The following is a 23615-nucleotide window of genomic DNA, read 5'->3' on the forward strand; positions in this document are numbered from 1 at the left end:
TTCTTTCAAGCAGATTGGAGCTGGGGAGTGTTTTGGCTGGAGCAGCTCTGTTTCCTACTAGGAGACCACCAGCTATTTTTCAGCAGGCTCAGTTGACATCATGACATCTATATCTAAACTTAAATTTTGTTCAAATGCTTGTTGTGCCTTTTAACTGTTTGACTCCTGTCCTTGCTTTGCTTTGCTTTGCTTCATGAAAACCTTGAATAAAATTCTCATTAGATTCACTTAGAGGAGCTTCATGTTAGCACCTCAGTTTAGTTGCTTACGTTGTTTCATGACCTTCTGAACCTTCCAGTTCAGAAAGCTGTATCTTGTAACATGCTTTCTTTCTGAATATGAACTCAGCAGTAAAGGAAGTATATACATTCTACAGTACTAATACACTAATGGTTACCTGGAAAAAAGAGACCCAAGGCTTTGGTCTTACCTGGTTTGATAGCCTTCTCTGTGGGCTTTTAAGCAAATGTAGCTCCTTTATTTAGAGTATGTGACAGCGCTTCAGTTACTCAGAAGGTGCTAAATATTTTATAGACTACATTTTATCAGAGTAGCTGTTTTAGCTTTCGATTAAATGAGTCTTTTTTCTACTTAAAGAAATTACAGGTTTTGGATAAGATCCTGTCTCATATGCACTCACTATTCAGTAATTTAAATAATGCTTTTATGTAACCCCTTTTGGCAGTTACACCTTAGCATGTATTACTGTGGACTTGCTGGTTATTAAATATCAGTACTTAATAAAATCTCTCACCTTTAACTCTTCTCTTTCAGAGATTTTTTTTTCTCCTGGTATTGAAAGATTAAAATCTAGAAATTTGATCTTTATACTGTTATCTTGAGGTGCAGCAAAGCTAAGGGCAGGAGAAAGAAATCACAAAGGTTTGGATAATCCTTCTTAGTAGTCTTCCATGTTTGGCACTGGAGGCAGTTGTTTTAAACAGAAAAAACTTAACATCTACGTAGTCTCAGTTAAAATGTTGTAAGTAGAGACATTGAAATTAAAGTAATTCTTTGTGCGGGAAACTAGAATTTAATTTTGCTTGGGGACTGTTTTGATTAGCTGTCAGAAGTCATTGACACCATTGGCTGAAGGATTGTCTCGCTAGGGCACAGTTATTAAACCATGATCCAAAGACTCTGGGATCTATGGGAAGTGCTCCTGAATGCAGTGGGTGTGTTTTATGTAAGAGCAATGCTAACTAATCTGTATAACAAAAGCATCATTTCTTCAATCCTTCAGATGCTCTGGCTGTTGTCATAGAAGTTGCAAACCATGCCAATGACATCATGAAGCAGGGAGTAAGTATTTTGACTTCTGAAGTTGGCTGAGTAAAGCTTTTCTTCTTTTTCTTTTTTAATAAAAAAAAATCCCACGCATGGATGCAAGGGCAATTACTTACCTTTTGCTTTTTCTCCCTGTAGGATAACTTTCAGAAACTCATGCAAATTCAGTACAGTTTAAATGGACACCATGAGATTGTGCAGCCAGGAAGGGTAGGTCCTCCAGATGGCATTCAGTAGATTGCAGTAAAAATGCAGCACAGATAATATGCAAGCAAAGTACTGAAGCTGGCATATACTGAGAAGAAACATGGTCCATTGCTTATTTACTGAGTTCTAACAGTCACATGAATGCTGCCTCTCCATACGTGTGATTTTGGTTTTAGACATCTATCTAATGAAAAGTTACTGTTTTTAGAATATGATTCCTTGCCAGATCTTGCAGGCAAGTTTTTTTCCTCAAATTTAACCTTGTATTTGTCATGGTTTCAAGTGCAGTGTGGAAAACTAATACAGCCATTCACACTTGCTTTTAGAGAAATGTGAGAAAGGGAACCTTGAATCCCAAAACTTCACTGCAAGTATAGTGGTAGCAGCAGTGGTAATGATGGAGAAGTCAACTTTTTTGTACAGCTTGTGCCCTGAAAAGCTGGGTTTTGAATTGGTTGTTTTCATTTGCTAGGTCTTTCTGAAAGAGGGAACGCTCATGAAGCTGTCCCGGAAGGTCATGCAGCCACGAATGTTTTTTCTGGTAGGATGCTCTGTATGTTGTTGTGTGTCTAGCACTAGTGTAATTTAAGCAGTTGAAACATTATACCATAAACAGAAGTAACAAGTAACTTCAGGTAGTGGAAAAAATGACCAATTATTACTGTTCTACTTTCTCAGCTCTACTTTAGCGAGATCATCTGTTGGATATGCACTAATTTTAATGGAAAACCAGTTCCTTCTCTGCCCCTCTCCCTTTCCTTCTCCCCCCTCTCCTCATGCCTGCTTGCATCCTGAGTGGAGCACTGGGCTTGAAGTTGAGTGCTGGTTTCTCTTTCTGTCTCTGCTGCTGTTTTGTTTTGAAACTTCTGTGCATCTCTGTTTCTGCTTGAACCTTTTTTCTCTCTGCTATTTAGATAGCAACTGTTGCTGAGTGTAATTTGTGGCATTACTGGTCCACAGTCCTGGCTGAAATCTGTCTTTTAGTTACTGTAGTATGAATAAGTATTTTCCTAGGTAGTCATGGAGAATGTATTCTAAGCTTCCAAATGCCTGACTTATGCTCTTGATTTGACTTTGTAGCGTATAAAGCACAGAGATAACTGCAAATGGTATCAGATAACCCTCTCAAAAAAACGGTGCTGTCTCAAGCTGGACTTCGCAAATTGGATGTTCCTAATTTGAGCGTCTCTAGTTTGGATTTTCTTTGTTTTGGTTTTTATTTCTTTGGAGTCGTGATTTAGCTTGGGGATTTTTTTTTGATATAAGAGTGTTTATACCTTTAGACACTTACGCAGTGGTTTTTCCATTGGTCATGTTGTGCGGATTTAGGAAGGCTTGTGAAATGGCTATTTTGCAGAGAACCTTACAGCTAAGACTTAAGAGACAGTTCTGCTTCCTGGTCTCTGTTTATCTACAGTAAATTTAGTTTGGAGCCGTGTGTTGAGCAACACAGAAAAATAAATGTAAAAAAATCTTAATAGCTGATTGGCGAGTGCACTGAATGAAGCCAAGTCTGGTAGAATAGGAAATAAACAGAAGCTGCATGTTTAAACTGGTAAAATTCACATGGTACATATGGAAAAGTTTGTCTTATAATCATAAATTGCTAATTTTAATTCTGCTCTTTCTGAGTTTCTGGAAAGCTTTGCTTTATTTGAGTGATTAATTCTAATGTCCTTTTAAAGTAATTTGTCACACAATATAGCCGTGTACGCGAGAAACATTTTTGTCCTTTTTGACAGCCTTTTCTTTGACATCCATGCACCGTTTACTCGTGTCAAATGTATGTTTACCAAGGATGATATAAATAGACACCTATTGTTATCTGAATTCATACATGAAATGTTTCTTGGGTTCCAAGTGGAATAATAGGAAGTAGAAGATGCCCTTCTGGACCACTGATCTCAGTGCTATATGAGTTCTGCACTTCCATAAAATTCATCTGAAATTATCTGTTTCTAAATAGTCTTCAATCATTAAAGTGTTGCTTCTGTATTACAGTTCAATGATGCCCTGTTGTATACTACTCCAGTTCAGTCTGGGATGTATAAACTCAACAACATGCTGTCATTGGCTGGAATGAAGGTGAGTCACTTGCTAAAGTGAGTCTTTCTCCAAATCTGTTTAAATTCAGGCCTTTACTTGTCAAAATACAGCTATGTTTATAATTGGAAAGAGGAACTAAAGATGCTTATGTGGCAGAGGAATCCTACAGGCTTAACATTTCTTGCATTATATGATCTAAGTTTCTCTAAGAAACTGTGTCCCAGGATCATCTCACCTGTATCTCATCCAGTACTGGCCTTCTCTGAGGTAGCCTGCATATTTATTTTTGTGTTGTATTTTTGCTTAAACTACCTCACTGTTGCCTTTGTAACTGCTTTTTATTGCCCACACCCAGAGATCTCTGCCTGATGAGTGTATATGGTGGATCAAATCTGCTAACTGTGAAAGAAGATATGGCTTTTGTTTCTGAGCCTTTGTGAAAAGCATCAAAGTTAAGCCCTGAAGCCCTCTGGGTTGTGATAGGGGACGTACGTGCCATATATTGACTTGGTCTCTGACATGACAGTTAGTGAGAGCAGCAAACCATTGCCTTGGGAATCGAGTAACACATCTCTGGTCCAGTCAGAGAAAAGCACCAAGTCTAGCTGCAGCACAGATCTGGTGCCCTGGCCCACGCTTTCGCAGGCACAGCTGCAAAATCTCTTCTGCCAGCAGATGTCTCGTGGTAGCTCAGAACCATTCTTAACTTTTAAATTTCCTTGTGTTTGAAAGTTGGTAGCTCAGGAGGATCAGCAGGGACATTGGGCAGATGCCCACTCTGGGGAACATCAGCTACATCTTGTCCTTCAGCAGTGCCTTTCTTTGCCCAGTTCCAGGAGGTGCTTAGAGGGCGGTGGGCCTGGGCGTGTTGAAGCTCGGTGGGAAGGTGCCTCACAGCTCTTGAGCTTCATTCCCCAGCACATCTCCAGTGAAATAAAATGCTGGGCTGCATGTAATCTTAGTGTAGCTGGGCCTTCTGGACTGGTATATGATCTCCTGGTTTTGAGATTTTTATGTCCAATGTACCTCTTCTACAATAAAAATATAAGAGATTTTACAATAAGTAAAACTAAAGCAACTATAAAAGTACCATTTCTGTTTCAATGTAAAGTTTTTTCTCTTGACCGAAGGTTAAAAAGCCAACCCAGGAAGCATATCAGAATGAACTGAACATTGAAAGCGTAGAGAGATCCTTCATTCTTTCAGCAAGGTAAGTCTTACAAATTAATAATAATTTAAAAACAGGGTGAATTCAGATAGTCTGTGTAAGCTTTTTATAGCTTATTTTGCACTTGATGTAATGAAAAATTACCCTTGACTAGAGTAATTACAGAATAGAGGGAATGACAGATGAGTTTCTGGAAACAAGGTAGGCTTTGTTCTAATTTAGTTTTGTTCACATTTAAGGCTGCCCAGGGAGGTGATTGAGTCACCTTCCCTGGAGGTGTTTAAAAGACGGGTGGATATGGTGCTGAGGGACGTGGTTTAGTGACTGATAGGAATGGGTGGACTCGATGATCCAGTGCGTCCTTTCCAACCTAGTGATTCTATGATTCTAAGATCTGGACTTGAAAATTTAAATTAACTTTTAAATGGATTGGCAGAACAAATGCCTGGTCAGAGGTAGTGAGTTTCACAGGTACCATATGAATTTGTAGTCGAACACAGTTCACCCGGACTTTTACAAGTCAGAAGGCTGCTGATGGTAAAGTGATGGATACAGTCATAAAAGCTGTGGTTTAGTGGCAGATAGGAATGGTTGGACTCAATGAGCTAAGAAGTCTTTTCTAACCTAGTGATTCTATGATTCTAAATGCGGCTGGTATTTGAGCAATTTGGGCTTAAGGCTGCAGCAGGGATTCTGCTGTCCGCAAGACAATTAACTGTTAATCAGATTGAACAAAACTCTTGCTTGGTTCCTCCTTTTCAGCTTAGCTACACCTTTGGAAACTTTAAGGAAACTGAAATATTATCCTCTCACTGCCTTTCTTAAGGGGAACAAGAATTAAAATTGTTTCACTTTGATAAATGTTAGGCTTTGCTTTTCAGTACACTTTCTGTTATTCCAAAGTTACCGATATGCTCTGTTAGTGCATTGATAGGACAGGATATGAAGCATGAAAATACGTTTCAATATTATTATAGGTAACAAATAAATTGGAAGAAGTCATCTTGGTCTTCCAGCTAAAATAATGGTGTAATTGAAACAAGAAATGAATCTCAGTGAACCTGAAACTATGGAAATGGCAGAAATTACTGGAATGGTTCTTGTCTTTACCAGAAAACCAAATTCTCCATGTAGCAGCAAATGGGTACACGGCTACTAAACCAGGCAGCTCTGGTCTGCCTGCCTTCATGGAGATGCCTTCAGCAAAGACCTGGTTTTGTGGATTGTTGTTTTGCTGTGTCTGAGTTGGAGTTTTATGTGTTCTGACATTTGTGACAGTGCTAATACCAATGAATGCGGACGTGTTTTCCCTTCTGTTTAGCAAATCTGAGCAAGGGTAGACTGCTTCTTTTTTGTGTGACCTTGTAAATACTGACATGAGGATGTCTGCACAGAGACAGCAGCAGCTTTCGCTGAGGGGTAGACTAAGGTTAACCTTGTCAAGGAAGTAGCTCAATTGTCTGAGCAGTAGTTATTTATAACAACAGGCTTGAAAGGAGTATTTTTGTTATATTTTCAACAAATGTAAATGTTTCTTGTGGTTCTTTTGCATACTGGTAAAAAAAAAAGATGCACTTGACAGTTTAGCGTATGATTGTGCTGCAGTAAAATATAAGCAGGTCTGTGCTGCTCAGGTGCTTTGGTGACTGGGTGTCACACAGTTATATGAAGAGAGCTGTGGGATGGCAGTAGGCATTGTGGGTTTATCTCTGCTTGACTTGAAACAGCATTTCACCTTTAATTCAGTTTTTTTAATAATTATGTAAAAATCACCGGAACTTGTGAAAAGATTATGATCTGGAAATACAACCCACCCATTTTCCAGAAAACAGGATAGACTTGTCTTTTTTGAGGAACTGATTAAGTGGTAGATTAAAAGCGACTACTGTGAAATATATGCTGGCTTGTAAGGGACGAAAACCCACATATATAACATTCTCATCAAATTATGCAAAGTTTCTACATGCATTTATCTTGACTTTGAAATTACTGGAGTTACCCTCATATTACCAACTAAAGCTGCTCTGATTTGCTCTTTCTTTTTTAGTATTGTTGTTATCTTACTTATTTAGAGAGCACTCAGCTCTGTTATTTTTGCTGGAACCTATATGTGTGCAAGAGCCCTAAGCTACACAACAGTGACAGAAAGAAGTTGCATTTTCTTGGGATGAAGGAATGCTGGTGGCCCTAGGTGTAAAAGAAGGTTTTCAGATTGTTACCTGTCTGTAAGCGAGACCTGTGTCTGTTGTGGTGTAGTAGGGAAATAAGCAGAAAGCTACCAGCAACGAGTGCTTGCATATATTTTTTTTCCCCAATTAATTTTATCATTGCTATTGATAAATATCGTGGCTGTGAAGACAATTGGTATCTTGCCAATACTGACTGCTTCTTTCTTTTCATGATACCTCATTCTAACGGCTACTTGGCTCCTCTGTGGAAAAATCTCAATTACAGAACTGTTCAAATTAATCCTACAGACACTGGAGACAAATTTCACTTCTGTTTTTTTTCAAATAATAAGCATTATGTGGAGTGTACACCAAAGAAGAGATTCTGAAATCATCCTGGGGGCAGAGATAACAAGGGAGCAATTTAAGCTGGTGAAAAATTGCTAGTAATAAAAAGTAAACCAGTTAATAATAGCAGTACAGATTAATGTCTAGACAAGAGTCTTTGTCACTTCAGGCTTAGTTTTACCGACTGCTTTGCCTAGTCTGGGTTGGGGTTTCAGTTTGCCTTGGATATCTGTTGGAATGTGTATTGTTTTACATGGTACAATGCAGTATTATACCAGAAATCTCTTAATCAGAGAAACCAGTTAGCGCCTCTGCGCCATCCAGCACTGTAAAGAAGTAAAGCTTTGATCCTGGAAACAATTGTCCTGCCAGCCTGATGTGGCGTGAGGCCAGCGTCCCACTCACTGAGGCTCACGAAGAGCTACCCCAGGCAGACACAGCTGTGTCCTCTGCCCTAAGGTAAGGGTAGCTCATGCAAGACTAGCTCAGCTGGCAGAGGTGCCCTCAGGCCCTGAGCCTGGAAAGAAGATGAGTCTACGTCTGTGAGCCCTACTGGGGCCACCAAACCTCTCAGCTTCATTGGGCAGCTGCGACCAGTGCCTCTAGCACACACATTTGCCAGTAATGACGATGGGCTTTCTGCAGTCCATCTACAGTTTTCTATCATTTTGTTAACTCTTAAAGGAATAAATAACAATTTTTTTTTAAAACTGTAATAAACCCCTGCAATTGTAGTAAACAAATAACTTCTGAAAGGATGTAACAAGTACTGGACCTGCAGGGAGGGAAGTGGTAGGTCTGTGCAGCTGTGGGGCAGGACAGCAGAAGAGACACTGCCTGTTTTGCTGCAGAAAACCATTACATCAACTCAATTGCCAAGGGCACCGCCTTTGCTTTTAGGGCTGTTTACAGTCTTTCGGACCTTAAAGGCCAGCACTAGCAAACCTACGAAGTGCGGGATCCCTTGTGAAATGTTAGGACATAAGCCGTGTAGCTCATGGTGTGAGCAGCCCTATATGTAGCAATCTCCACATGATGGAGGATGCTTAGATCTCCAGACACTGGGTCAACTTCAATTTAATTATTTAATATGGTTTTAGGAACCTAATTAAGCACTGTCAGATTTTTGAAAAGCCAAAGGAGTTATTAGTTATGACTGTTATATCACTAATGCAAACTAGTTCTTACTGGATGAGGAAGCAGAGGTAAATGAACTGAACAAAATGTTCCACTCCGAGTGGGAGATTTTGGGACAGACAATTGTACATTGCTTTGCCTTGCTTCTATTTTATTTCTTCTCTCTTTGTTCTGATTTTCTTGCTCTGTGCACTAGATACTCTTCCCCCTCATGCCTTTCACCTATGCTTACCTTACCAGATTTGATCTCCGATTCTGTATAGTACCCAATTCCTTCCAGTTGAAAACAGCTCAAACTATTAAAGCTTTGAGATTGATAAAAGCAACTAAATTCACTTACGAAAGCCATAGCTGGTGTTGCAGACCTAACTTGTGTAAATGATTGCTTTCATCTTCCCTAACTCTCCTTTTTCTATAGTCATCGTGTTCGATTCCTTAATTTAAAAAAAATAATTTATTTGATACTAATTAAGAAGTGGGAAAGTAAAAAATGTTGGTAGTAGATACCGGTTTAAATGTTAGCAGCCCTTTCTAAGCTGCCATGGCAACTTAAACAAGCCAGTCTAGCTGCTCCTTTGCCACAAAAATGCTCCTTCTTTCCTCGGAGCATCCTCCCTGGTGCTGGCAGGAGAGTTGTTCAGCGGTGTGATGGACCCAGTCTGCAAACTGATCCAGACGAAGGAAAGATCAATGGTGGCTTTAATACAGATTTGTTCCCCAGCCCAGTGCAGTGCACTGCATAGTTGTGGAAAATAAGACCTAGTGGCTGAGAAGGAGTACAACAGCCTGCCCTTTGTGGCAGCAGCAGCATGGATTTCTATTCTATGAAAGCAGTGGTGTGCCCGTGGCCTCTGGAAGTGCTTTGGCATTGCACATAATCCAGTATAGATGTAGGCTTCTGCTGTGCCAGGCACTCCTTGTTCTCCCCACTCCCCGTGCCGTGCCACTTCAGCCTGATGTTTTCCTTGCACTTGACTCATGATCCACCAGCTGTGGGATAAAGAGATACAGTAATCTCCTCTGTTTTTCTCTTTGGGTTCACTGATCCAATGGAAATATTGGAAAAAAAAAGAACTGTTTCAAAGCAACCTGACCTGGTAGGAGCAAACAGTTGCGAGCACGAGGCTGGGGAAGAGACAGCACGTTTTTCCTGATAGAAGCTCAGGCTTTCACTGGGCCGAGTATAACAAACTGCACCCTGAGACAGAAGGAATTGAGGGGGGAGAAAGCCTTGCTGAAATGTCCGAGTCTTCCTCAAGAGGGAGGGCCCATGCATTTTTCTGGGAGCACCGTTTACACCAGCGTTACTCAAGGTATTCAAGGGTCCGGTGAAAAGTGGGAAGTGATGACATCCAAACCTTGAATCAGTCATGGAATATCTTGGATGGAGGAAAGGAAGGGAGGGAATCCACATTATAACAGCCACAGGAATCTTTGTATTAACAGAAGTAACTGACACCATGCAGACAGTTAAAACCATAATGCCGGTTTCAATAGGAACTGGAAACGGTCTGTAAAACTGAAAGGTCAAGATAGTTAAGTCAATGTGTAATAAAGCTATTGGAATTCTAATCAACACTTGCTGCCTGGAGGAGAAGAACCGGGGGGATGTTGGTTGACAGCGACTGAACATGAGCCAGCAGTGTGCCCAGGTGGCCAAGAAGGCCAATGGCATCTTGGCTTGTATCAGAAACGGCGTGACCAGCAGGTCCAGGGAGGTTATTCTCCCTCTGTACTCGGCACTGGTGAGACCGCACCTCGAATCCTGTGTTCAGTTCTGGGCCCCTCACCACAAGAAGGATGTTGAGGCTCTGGAGCGAGTCCAGAGAAGAGCAACAAAGCTGGTGAAGGGGCTGGAGAACAAGCCTTATGAGGAGCAGCTGAGAGAGCTGGGGTTGTTTAGCCTGGAGAAGAGGAGGCTGAGGGGAGACCTCATTGCTCTCTACAACTACCTGAAAGGAGGTTGTAGAGAGGAGGATGTGGCCTCTTCTTCCAAGTGACAAGGGACAGTGGCCTCAAGCTGCACCAGGGGTCGGTCAGACTGGATATCAGGAAAAAAATTTTCACAGAAGGGGTCATTGGGCACTGGAACAGGCTGCCCAGGGAAGTGGTTGAGTCATCATCCCTGGAGGTATTTAAAAAACACATAGATGAGGTGCTCAGGGACATGGTTTAGTGGCAGATAGGAATGGTTGGACTCGATCATCCAAGAGGTCTTTTCCAACCTGGTGATTCTATGGTTCTACGATTCTTAGCTCTAGATATGGGTAATAATAAATGGATTTATTTTTTTTTGCTTCAACAGTTCTGCTACAGAAAGAGATGAGTGGTTAGAAGCTATCTCCAAGTCAATTGAAGAATATACAAAAAAGAGAATCACATTTAATCCTAGCAAAAGTCTTGAAGAGGTATATTGCACCCTTATTGTTGTTTTGTTCCCTTTTTGAATATAAAGTTTCTTTGCAGGTGTTTAGAGAAACAAGAGGCATTGCATGATGAAAAATAAAATGAGATGATAAATATTGTAAGTGAACAGAACAGAATGTGACAGAACAGAATGATATTTCATAATGTTATCTACTTCATAAATGTAAACTATTTTCTTCCAAAAAAAACAAAGCAGCTTTCTCAGTTCTCTTAGTTGTCTTGCAAACATAAAGATGTTAAGGTTTTAAAATATAGCAGCTATTGATATAAATAAGCTGGTAAAGCTTGAAATCACACTCTTTTTTTTTTTAACTAATTAAATGCAGCTCTGTCTTCAGGCTTGCATTATAGTTGTCACTGATGAACCAGTAGATAACTTTTAAGACCATGACAAGTTATCTGAGAAGGCTTTCCAACATAATTAGAATTAACCTATAATAACTAACAGATATTAATCTTATTTCTCATCACTGAATGGAATGTTATTCTGCCTCTGTTCTCTCAGGCAGATGCAGAGAAACAGGAAGAAGATAGTCCACTGGGATCAAAGGCACCGATCTGGATCCCTGATACCAGAGCCACTATGTGTATGATCTGTACAAGCGAATTCACGTTGACATGGAGAAGACATCACTGCAGGGCATGTGGAAAGGTTGGGCAATTTTGTAATTACCTTTTCCGTTAGTCATTCCGGTTTCTTGTGTGACAAATAAAGCCTGATTGTACCTCAACACCTCTTTTAAGAAAGATAAAACTATGTGGATTAAACCCAACCTGTTGGGGAGGGGGTTTGGTTGATTTTGTTTTTCTTTTTTTTGTTTCTTACTTTGCACTTTGGACTGCTGTTTATGGTTGTTTTCTGCAATTACACGGTACAAACAATGGATGTTAGCTCAAATGAGAAAAATGCCTTCCTCGCTCATTTTAGAAGATAAATAATAATTTTGCTTTTAAGCTAGTACCAGCTTATTTTATATTTAACATTTATGAAAAGTATATATAATAAACCCTTCTTTTCCTTTTTTTAATCAAATGAGAATACAGAATTCAGTGCAGTTGAGACATCTGTGTTGTGGAGAAATTGTCAAGAAAGCAATGACTACTTTTAGTTATTTCTTTAAAAGCTTATGATTTGAACGGTTCATGGATTGTTAAGATTGGCTTATTGAATTGCATAATTCAATGATTTTTTATATTTAAATCTTTAGAGGAGGAAAGAGCAGCATGTTGAACATAAGGACATAGGGAAAAACAAAGATCTTATACTATGTTCAATATAAAATAGTGCCTATTTCAGATTCTGTTACGGATTTAACAGCACTGCAGTCTTTGAGCGTTTGGTGATTTACAATAGGTGCATATCATTTACCATAACACTTCTATCTGTTTCCAGATTGTCTGTCAAGCTTGTTCATCAAATAAACATGGTTTAGACTATATGAAAAACCAGCCAGCAAGAGTATGTGATCATTGCTTCAGGGAGCTACAGAAACAAGGTAAAGAAAATTGTCACAAATTGTGTGTCTTATTTTTGTGGCCCTTATTAACATGGTCTGTCTGTGGCTCGTCTTTACTGCTGCGTTCAAGAGCTTCATTCTGCTAGTGCCTGGAAAGCAAGGGGCATCTGAGGTTATGAAAGCCCAAACAAGTTTCTGTGGAGTAAGCTAGAAGTGAATTTGCAATATGTTGGCTCTTCCTTCCAGAAGCAAACATGTGTTTGCCTTCTGGTAGTGACAAGTAGATTATGCTGCTTTAACTAGTGTTACATTGCCTTTCTTAATCACAGGGAACAAGTATACATTGAAGTCCTTGCAGCTTATCATGACCTCCCAGTGGGTTCATGTGTACTTTTATGCTCTGTAACCTGTTTGTGCCCGTAAACTTCATTTTTTGCCAGCTAAGCTGCTGAGAGCTGAAGTTCTGGGGCTCTTTAAAGACAGGCCTTCATCTTAGTGAAGCTGAGGCTCTTCAGCCTCAAGTCTCAGCTCATCGGGAATTCAAGAAGTTGGCATACCTGCCTCACTTCTGAGGGCAAACTCCTAACTGTTGCCTGCTGCACGCTGGCAACGTGGACTTCAATGTAAAACACCATGACTAGAGCTATTTTCACTGAAACACTTTGTGAGAATGTGGTGTTACTGATGCCTGCTGGAAAGCAAGGGTTAGATAGGCTCACGGTAATAACATTTGCTTAGAGAGGAGGTCTTGGGTTAGTTTCCTTCTCGTCCTGGGAGAACTCACATCTCTCTGTTTAAAGGAGCTCATAACATTATTCAGAAACAAATGTAAAATCAATGGAGGCACCTCCTGGTGCGGTGGGAATCCAGTCTTATATTAGAAGCCTTGCTTTGAATTCTGTCCAAAGACTCTAGTATAAAATACGAAAATGAGCCGTAAGCAGGGACTGAAACAATTTGCTTCCCCTCCCTCTGGCAGAGGCTCCAGTTTGACACAAGCTCTCTAGGGTATCAGGAAACCTGTGATGCCCCAGTGCAATAATCGAGCCATAGCTTCCAGCACGCTGGGGGTAACATTTGTCATGGGGTTGTGAAAAGCAGCATCCACAAGCCTTGAAGTGGTGGTGGTAGCTTGTGGTGATGGGGAAGGGCAGGCTGGATGGGGCTTTGGGCAGCCTGGTCTACTGGGAGGTGTCCCTGCCCATGGCAGCGGGGTTGGAGCTGGATGATCTTTAAGGTCCCTTCCAACCCAAACTATTCTATGATTCTAAGGTGGTGTCCCGACCACCTGCAGGTCTCTGCGTTGGGCACTAGAGGCTGCTGTGCTGCAGGCAATTGCAAGGACTTTTAGCTGAGAAAAGAGCTACAGATTAGGTGCAGCACAGCCGGCAGTTCAGTCACTGTCTTGCTCTGCTCATTATTTCAGAGCCTCACCGTGCTCAGGGACAACTCTAGAAGTAGACTTAATGAAGCTACTCATTCCAGGCTGGGCTGTAGAATAGTGGTGAGTGTTGCTAGAAAAGGGGGTTTTAAAGGAAAGGAGTGTTGCAGAAGTCTACCAAGAGAGATGAAGGAACTGCCTGCAGTAGTGGAACTGCAGCATGTTCTCCGGAGATGGTGAAGAAACTTCTTTTTACTGAAAAAATCTGAGAAGATAACAGATGTGCAGAACTAAAGGACAGAGTTGGAGAACAGAGGTAAAGCACAGACTGGACTGCAGAGGACACTGCTAAAAACTTGATGTGTTTTTTAAAAGCTGAATTTTCCCCCTGTGTATGGGCAAAGGTAGTTCAACATCAAAAAAAAACAACCCAGATTTGGAAACAAACTAGACCAATCCATATAGTTGTTAATTTCTTGTGGTTTTTCTTTTTTTTTATTTTGCCTAATTTGATTTAGGAGATTCTATTTCACGATGTTGATGATAATACTGACAAGTTAATTCAACACTGAATTTAGTTTGACCAGGTGTCAATGTGAAGTTCTGTAATCAGAATAAAAAATATCAGCTGCTTTTTAGAAAAGAAGTCCACGAAAGCCTGTGTTTAGTCATCTGTGATATGAAATATGAAAGCAATATATTCATCCTATGCATTTTAGATAACCAGTGCACTCCTAAGAGCGGATCCCCAGTCAACCATAAATCTCCATCAAGTGCCTTGTCTACAGTATTACATAGTATTCCCTCTGGAAGAAAGCAGAAGAAAATACCTGCAGCCCTCAAGGAAGTAAGTGCTTTATTGGTCTAAAGTAATGCCTTGCTGGTATTGTATCATAGAGATTAGCAATGGAAAAAAATCCATATTTTAGCCATCTTTTCTAGAATCAAAAGTTGAAATTCACCTGTAACTGTGGTTTTGGCCTTATTTTTATACAGGCAGGGACCTGAACTGTGAAGCAGTACGTGAACTGCATAAACCCCTCTGAGACTGATTCAGAGAGATAGTTGGAATTGTAATTTCTTTCTTGCTTCTCTGTGTTTCAAGGAATTGTGATTTACCTCTGCACCAACAGTCAGGGAGAAGACTCCTACACCAACTCATCTCTTGCTTTACGATTAGGAAAGGTAGAGCTGAATTCTGCCTACCTACACTGGGGGTCTTGGGAACAGGAGGAAGTTATTTTTCTTCTTAATCAGGAATTTGTATTCTCCAGCTGTACAAGGTCCTCAGTGTTTCAGCCCTCTCTTGTCCTGTTGCATCCAATTTAAGTTCCAACCCTTAGTGTCTGCAGAAACCTTTCTTCCAGATCACACAGATGGTGGTAACAGAGAAAATTTTTTCTTTAAGCCGTTTGAGTTAGTTAACAACAATAACTTGAGATCAGGAAAGAATGTGAGTTTTAGACAGGACAAGTTTCTGGAGGTCTGTTTTAAAAAAAGCTGTACTGCAGAAACCTGGCCGGATGCTGAACTCTTGGGTGTTGTTTTTTTTTTCCACTTCAGGTTTCAGCAAATACAGAAGACTCTACAATGAGTGGCTACCTACACAGATCTAAGGGGAGTAAGAAACCATGGAAACACCTGTGGTTTGTTATAAAAAATAAGGTGCTATACACATATGCTGCTAGCGAGGTAAGAGCCTACATATTAGAAAACAAATATCCAATGATAATACTGTAATATAATAAAATTGTTTATTTTTATGATCTAGAAACAAGCTGTAAAATTAGATCACCTTAAAGTAATGGATCGGGTTGCGATGTAGTATTTTGAAAAGGCCCAGGGACCTTGGTACCATAATACGCTGATACAGCTATGCTGTTTCTGATTCCAGATGTAGCTTTGAGTATCTCTGCTCTGCACACCCTTGCACAGTTGTAGGTATGTTCTGAGTCAGTTGAATACATGGGGGTCTCTAGCTGCACCGCACTTGACCAGTGGCAAAGCCAACATTATAAAAGCATCTTGAAATGTTTTGTTCTGCAGTTCCGTAAGGTATCTTGAATGCTTTGAAAATGAGCAAACTAAATCTCCTGACTTCTTCTCAGTCTTCTCCAGCCTGGAGTTATTATACAGTGCTGCAGTAGAAAATAAGAGAAATGCATCTTGTCTAACAGCATTTGCTTTTGTATTTAGAATGTGTAGTCCTATTGCAGTGTGGAATAACCACTACATATATATAAGCTCTGCACATCCCAGCGTGGGATAAGGATGTAGTTTTATCGCATCTTATAATGTTTTGCAACATACATGCATGCATTGTAGCACTGGAAGATCTTGGGGGTTGCTTTTTTTTTGTTATATGTTATAGTTAGCTTTCAAGAGCAAAATATTCAAAGGGTCTGTTTAAAGGTATTGTCACCCCTCACCTTCTTTAAAAAATACTAAGAATCATAGAATCATGGAATGGTTTGGGTTGGAAGGGACCTTAAAGCCCATCCAGTTCCAACACCCCTGCCACGGTCAGGGACACCTCCCACCAGCCCAGGCTGCCCAAGGCCCCATCCAACCTGGCCTTGAACACCTCCAGGGATGGGGCAGCCACAGCTTCCCTGGGCAACCTGTGCCAGTGCCTCACAACTCTCATGGTGAAGAAATTCTGCCTTATGTCTAGTCTAAATCTGCCCCTCTCCAGTTTATGCCCATTCCCCCTCATCCTATCACTACAAGCCATTGTGAGGCCCAACCTCTCCTGGCTGTAGACTGACTTAAGACTTCTTTACCCCCGTGCCACCCCACTCTGGTTATTTCTCAGACTGTGCTCAGTTTTGCTCCTAGGCCGTTCCTGCTGTAGTGCCAACCTTTATTTTAGAACTTCCGAATTACATCTAGAACCCGTGATGTTATTTCTACCACAGCATTGGCAGTAGTAAAAGAACCCAAGCAGTTCTAAAATTACCGTAAATAATTATGTACTTTTGCAAAGATCTGGAGAGTATTTTAGAATACTGTGTCTCTCCCGGCACTTGTAAAAGAGACTTTGAAAATTGTAAAAAAAGGCATATTAGTCAGTGACTCTCACCTTAAATTTCCTTTTGCTTGGCTTCCTCCAATGTATCAGCCTTCCAGAGTAGCTTCAGTTTACAGCTCACAATCACAAAACTAACTCTTTCCCATTTTCTTTAAACTAAGGAATCTCTGTCCTTATTTTTCATCTTGATGAGCCATTGCAGCCAACGCAGGTTAGAAAGTCTTCAGGGAAGGCTATGATGGCTGATCCAGTGTGGTCTTAGCCAGGAAACTCTACTTAAAAAATTATTGTTTGCTCCTAGTGGTAAAAAGATTAGTGGTAAAAAGACCACTTCTTAGGTCTTTGTGCTTCTAATACAGTGAAATAGATTGCTAAGCCTTACTTGACTGTTTTCCACTTTCAAGGAATGCCGCTTTCACATGTTATTCCTGTTTCAATGTAGAGGCAGTTCCCAAAGTCGTCACCTGATGCGTCAGTGTTTCTGCACACTCTTTGTTTATTTTTTTCTATCCAGAAGCATTGTAGGACCCTGACTAGTTACAAAACTGTCTTGGAATTGGCAAAAGATGAAAAAACTGCTTTTTTCTTTCAAAAAACGCTGATTGTTTTATTTATTAGAGACAAAGAGTACAGAAAAAAGAAGTAATTGAGATGAATGAGGAAGGGAAAAGGTTACCTTTTTAGACAGATTTTGAAATTAAATGAAGAGAAGGTAAAAAGGTGCAGCTTCTCTTGCTGCTTTTTTCTAGCCAACCACTTGTGAACACTCCACGAGTTTTTTTTTTTCCTTATCCTGTTAATTCTCAAGTAACAGAAAGAAAAATAAGTTTAGTCATCAAATGTATTTGGAGCATGACTCTAGTGCTTCAGAACATCCATAACTCCTTCTTTTAGCATACTCAGTGCAGCTGAGAGCATCCTATACCACTTAGAATGATAGAATCATCAGGTTGGAAGAGACCCACCAGACCATTGAGTCCAACCATTCCTATCAATCACTAAACCACTAAACTTCTAAGGCATGAAATTTCACTGCTGAAGTGGTTGGAGATAGTCCTGGGTGAGATGCAGCATTAACCTGCTGCCAGGTGGCGGTTGATCCTACTTATAGAAGCAGTTCTTAGCAGACAGAGTGATGAGAACATACAAAGGCGAGGTGGATATCAGGGGAATCGAAAGAGGAACAGCAAGGTGGAAAGGTGGAAGTGTATGTGGTTTTGTTATTTCCCATTCGCTGATTCATGCATGGAGACTATAAAAAGCAGCATTTTGTGCATGACTATGCGTAACAACTTTTGTTATATTATCTGTTGTAATGGTATGGTGCATGAATAAAGTCTAAATGCGTTCCTTAGTATGTCTTACAAGCTCTAACTTTGCCTTGTTTTCTTTTCCTTTTTTTCCCGTAAAATAGGATGTGGCAGCATTAGAGAGCCAGCCTTTACTTGGATTCACAGTCAGTGAAGTAAAAGATGAAAACTCAGAGACTAGAGTGTTCCATCTACTGCACAAAAACACTTTATTTTACATATTCAAAGCAGATGATCCCCATTCAGCTCAAAAGTAAGAAATTGTTTGAATTCATTTGTTAGTTCTTTCTAGAATGCTTCAGGAGTTATGAATGTTAATATTTGCAGACTAAGCATATGTACAAAAGATTCATATTACATAATATATAAATAAAACTTTAAAATTACTTAAACACAAGGTCCTGGTTTCACTAGGACTTCTGAAATGCTTTAATTGAAGAAGCACTTTGTCCTGCAAAAGAATGAAGGCAGGATAATGGAAAATTGTAAGATAAAATAAGAAATCTTTCATTTTCCTAGCTCATCCCTTTATCCTTGGTTGGCTCAAGTGGAGAAATCCAGAAGATGTCTTAAAAGCTACCTGGCGTCCCTTTCTTTGTTCCTAGCTGTAAATTTTAGTTATTTTTAATGAATATATGGCAGTGAAAAGTAAAGCAAGCCCTAAAAAGTAAGGGACAGAAGTTTCAAGTGTGTGTGCAGAGCACCTAGGCATGCTTACTGTGTTCAGACCATAAGCTGGAGTTCAAAGAACACTCACGCAAGATGTTTCATTTCAAGTCCTTCTGATGTATCTGAGTTCAGAGTCATGTTTATCGATTTATATTATGTGTTTTACATAAAACAACTGAGAAGCTTGGTCATTAATCAGTAGAACACATTTGATATATGAGTCATGGAGTAAACTAGAAATGAGCATGGAAGCAATACCTTAAAATTATCTAGCCTGTGTGCCTAGCTTATCTGACTGGTTCCACTGCATCCTTCCCGAGTGAATTTTACATTAATAAAATAGATTTCATATGCTAATTAGTCTGTCATTAATACTTAAGTTTTTATAGAATCATAGAATCACCAGGTTAGAAAGGACCCACCAGATCATCGAGTCCAACCATTCCCATCAATCACTAAACCATGTCCCTGAGCACCTCATCCACCTGTCTTTTAAACACCTCACGGGATGGTGACTCAACCACCTCCCTGGGCAGCCTGTTCCAGTGCCCAATGACCCTTTCCATGAAATATTTTTTCCTGATGTCAAGCCTGAACTTTGTATAGTTTTGTGCAAATAAGGATATTCTAGAAAACTAAGTACAAAAGGGCAACTAAAATTGTGAACAGCTGATGCTTTTCCACACATGAAAATCTGGGAGGCTTTGTTTGATTTTGAGGGGTATTTTGCCTTGCAGAAGTACAGACGTGTTTCCTTGTTAGTTAAGATAGCATTCTTTTGTTTCCACTGTGTCCTCATTCATACCTAAAAAAATCCAAAGCATTCAATAGTTTTGTTTTCCTATTCAGACAGTGGCTTTTGTCATCAGTAGGAAAACTTGAAACTGAATGTACCGTCTTCTACTGAGGCCAGTAATAATGTTAAGTACATTAAAGTGCAAACTTTCTCCAAGTATTTAATATCATTAGGAGATTTATGCTGCATCTCTAGCATAAATGCTGCTTTGATAGCAATAAAAGAAAAAACAAAGAACATGCTGTTGGCCTGTTTGCATCAGTGAACCCTATATTTTTCCTGTTAGGGCCAAAGCGATATCTGATGTTTTTAAGTGCAATGATATATTTTAACAGATGTTTACTTTTTGATGAGCTTTTAAATTTATTAATCCAGTACTATGTTCAGTGCTTAAGCTGTTTATGTGTTGGTTGTATTTGCATTCCATTTTAGTTACTTTTAATTAGTATGTAGCAGTGGAAAATACAGCAAGCCCAGAGGAAGAAGGGATAGAAGTTTGAGTTGTGTGTGTGCTGGTTATATATAATACATGCTTAATATGTTCATAGCAAAAGCTGGAATTCAAAGGACATGTACATTTATAAAGGTAAGTGCTCACGGCAAGGAAGAGCCAACATTTTTGACTAACATTTAGATAATCTGTGGATACTAAGGCAGGTTTGAATTTCCACGATAAAGATAACTTTACAGTCTGTCTCATTCAGTTCTTGCAAGAGTTTCACTCAGGAAAGAACATCATCTCTATGTGGGTCCCTTAACTCTAAATGCACACGAGTCAGCCCTCACTTGAAGGAGAGAATTAATCCACTTTTTACTGTATTTTACTGTCCATAAAGAATCGGAGTGCTTCAGAAACAGTAGTTTTTGTAGCATCATTGAGAAGGTGAGGATGTTTATCACCCTCATAATCAAATCGCAACAGAAACCACAGTTACAGGGAGTAAAAGTATCTGAACATTAACTGTGGATTTTCAGTTTGAGACACCTTGGGTCAGTTGTTTGGGACTTCCTCTTCTTACATGTATTTTCACAGAAATAACGTGCATGGCATCTGTTAAAATGTGATTCAGCAGTAGCACATGTTGTGTGTGTGTGAATATGGGGATATTCTGTCATTGTGTAAAGGCACCGTTCTCCAATTCAATGATCTGTAACTAGTCACAGCAGCACGATTTGTACTTATATCAGCAGCTTCCTAACAGTGTTTCATTTTCTAATAGGTGGATAGAAGCTTTTCAAGAAGGCACCATATTGTAGCAGTGTCAGCAGTGTGTCTGCGAGCCTAGAGGAAAATGTCCAAGGATGGTGGTTAAACAGCGTCCCACAGCTGTTCAAAGAAACGAAATCCTGCCGTCTCAACCTACACAAAATTGTATATTTGTCAGGATTAGGAGTTGTTGCATTTTTAGTGTAAGGTAATATTTTTTTAAAGAATTGTGTGTATTTCTGTGTTGATACAAAATGTGTTATTTATTAAATTCCAATGTTTACTTTAATGGTCAGAATTATTTGTGAGGTCTGCATTGAAGTCCAAAGTGCCCACGTCTTCAGAATGGCAGGTCCTTGGCCAACGTAGTCATAAAGTTTGTGCGTTTTTAAAATAAAAAACAAAACATACAATAAATCTACTCCAATCATACAGTTCCTCATGACTTGAGCTGCTGATGCTTTCTTTGCAGTTAAGCGGGAACAGATGAGAATAGGAATTTCAAAGTTCTGGAATATTTGTTGGCTATGTAAACTCCTTTAGGAGACGTTATATAATAATGCTGCTCCCTTCCTTGAATGGCAGTTGAAATCTTGCATATCAGTACATTAAAACAGCACAACAAATTCTGTATCACAGAAGCAATTGCAAAGTAGGGTTCAATTATAACAAAGGGGAAATAGAGTTTAAAACAGACCTTGCAATTAGAGAAATAAGGCACTAGAGCTCTCACAGTCCTACAAATGCCAAAGAGACTAAATAAATTACTTTCAAACAATTGCAGGATATGTGTTCTTTTATGTTTCCAGTAGTAATTTAAAGCAGAGTAGAAAATACAGTTTTGATCCACAGGGAAAAGATGAAATATCTTACTTGTTTCAAAACTTGGTGTCAAATGAGTTCTGTACGCAGTATGAAGCACTGTATAAACTATTGTTCAAAGAACATTAAACAAATATATGCACCTCCTTCCCCCTAAAATTTTAAACTATTTTATATTTAAATATTATGTTTAAACTGGAATTGCTGAACCAAGAAAACCCAGCCTTTTTAATGCAGATGCTATTGAAAATGTGTATAATCCTTTGAAATACCTTTTGTTTACATTGTGATTTGTTCTGTTTGACACTTTAAAACACAATTCAGTTTTAGGTGTTGGGTTTTGGGTTTTTTTTCGTTAAGAAAATTGTCGGTATACCTCATTAGGAAATACTTACTGATGATTCTGGTGCATTTATTCTATTTAACTTGTGAAAAAAAAATTTAATACTGTAATAGCATCAATGGAACTAGAACTATGAAAAACACATGAAAGGAAGCCATTTTTATGTCAAATGCGATGCATGTGTAGCTAGTTTATTTTACTGTATGAAACACTTCTCAGTAGTCCTCTGAATCAAGCAATTCACTTTTAATTACTAGTTTGAAACCACGTTAACAGCCATTCTATAGCCTCACAAAGGAAACAGCATAGATGATAGAATAGTCAGTAGTCATCGCAGAAAGGCCGAGAATCAAAATGCAAACTGAAATTTTCCTCTTGCCTCAAATACCTTAAGATCAGGGCTAAGATACTAACAAAGCTCTGAAGAAGCCTGATTTCCCAGAGCTTCTGTTAAGTTAGCACCAGCACTGGAAGCCTAATGCATAGTATTAAGTATACAAGTAATTTCATTGACTTCAAGCATTTCAGTGGAGTACCTTTCTGAATCAGGGACTTCAGGCTGTAGATCTGGCTTCCCTTATGAACACTAGAGACTGAACCAGATAGTGTTTGAAATTCAGTGGGAGTCTGATCAAAGCCTTTATTCTTTTAATACAAATGCGATAAATTAATATTTTTCTCATGTCATATAAAGAGCTTTTACTTAGTTTTCAAAAACAGCTGCTGACTGAAGCCACATAAGCTATTAGCATGTCTCTTCAGGGTGATTTCTGACATGGTTTTACTGTATCCAAAATGAAACTGATAGCAAAGTAACATAAATGTGGCTCTTCCAGTTAATATTATCAAAGGGAAGATCTGTTTAATATTTTTATAGGGATGGCACAGCAACTAAGATGGAAAGCCGTGAACTGGCAAATGAATCAGAAGTTTGGCTGGGAGCAAGATAATTTAAATTCAACTTATAGTTTGATATATATGTCCTTGCTACAAAACAGAGCAATAAAAGTCAAAACACGTACTGAATAAGGAGCCCAAGTTCTGCCATGTGTGTGGTGTCAAACTACCTCTTAAGGATTTGGTGCAGGGCGAGGAAACAGTGTTCTGTAAGAGGCAGAGGACTTACCCAGAACCAGCTGATCAATCAAAAAAATCTTTGTGTGACAGAAATAGATTAAAACAGAGCCTTAAAAACAACAGTACACGTGTCACAGTCCAATCCTGTGTGAAATAAATTGTCTTTGTAAACATGTTTAAACATTTCTTTTCCTCTTTCTTCAGTGCTAGTGCTTTGTGTCATACAAAGAACCCACAACGTAAGCATTTCTATAACATTTCCAGATGGCTGCTTTTCAAATTTACCCTATTTCTCCAGCTCGCCTCCTATTTGATTCGTTACTGTCAAAAGTAAAGTATTCACTTTTTGATTAGTCTAAATGCTAAAACAAGACCAGAAGTTTTTAAACACCTGGCTACCTCTTCTTATAAGAACCTGTAGTTAATAATTACTTTAAGATTGGTTAATAGAGTATGAGACAAACATTACCATTAAATACTAGTTCTAGCATCTTTATTCCTAGATAAATGAAACCTTCTAGCGTCCCAAATTCTCTTTAGCTTAAAACTACTATTTTTTTTTCTGCCCAAAGGACTTAAATCAAATGGATAGCTGAGCAGTTGTGGAACACATTCTACTAAATATTTTTTGTGTGTGGAAATTTGATTACATTACGTCAGAGCATAAAGAGATCTTTGGAAAGACACATGCAATGCATTTGTTTGCCATAACTGCTGTCCCCTGTATTTACCAT

General features: G+C 39.3%; 1 protein-coding gene across 1 annotated transcript in view; it reads left to right on the plus strand.

Annotated features, from left to right (window-relative positions):
* FGD6 (FYVE, RhoGEF and PH domain containing 6) overlaps positions 1 to 21813 on the plus strand; it is a 75768-nt gene extending 53955 nt beyond the window's left edge. Inside the window, exons 10-21 of the mRNA XM_069853272.1 lie at positions 1244 to 1302; positions 1426 to 1497; positions 1967 to 2035; positions 3496 to 3579; positions 4671 to 4750; positions 10667 to 10769; positions 11294 to 11440; positions 12182 to 12284; positions 14346 to 14473; positions 15190 to 15318; positions 18072 to 18220; positions 20653 to 21813. Of these exons, the coding sequence (XP_069709373.1) occupies positions 1244 to 1302; positions 1426 to 1497; positions 1967 to 2035; positions 3496 to 3579; positions 4671 to 4750; positions 10667 to 10769; positions 11294 to 11440; positions 12182 to 12284; positions 14346 to 14473; positions 15190 to 15318; positions 18072 to 18220; positions 20653 to 20689 (1160 nt within the window). The 3' untranslated portion in view covers positions 20690 to 21813. The remainder of the gene's footprint in view (positions 1 to 1243; positions 1303 to 1425; positions 1498 to 1966; positions 2036 to 3495; positions 3580 to 4670; positions 4751 to 10666; positions 10770 to 11293; positions 11441 to 12181; positions 12285 to 14345; positions 14474 to 15189; positions 15319 to 18071; positions 18221 to 20652) is intronic.
* Positions 21814 to 23615: the final 1802 nt, after the last annotated feature.

The sequence above is a fragment of the Phaenicophaeus curvirostris genome, chromosome 1, assembly GCF_032191515.1.
Source record: "Phaenicophaeus curvirostris isolate KB17595 chromosome 1, BPBGC_Pcur_1.0, whole genome shotgun sequence".
Taxonomy (NCBI): Eukaryota; Metazoa; Chordata; class Aves; order Cuculiformes; family Cuculidae; genus Phaenicophaeus; species Phaenicophaeus curvirostris.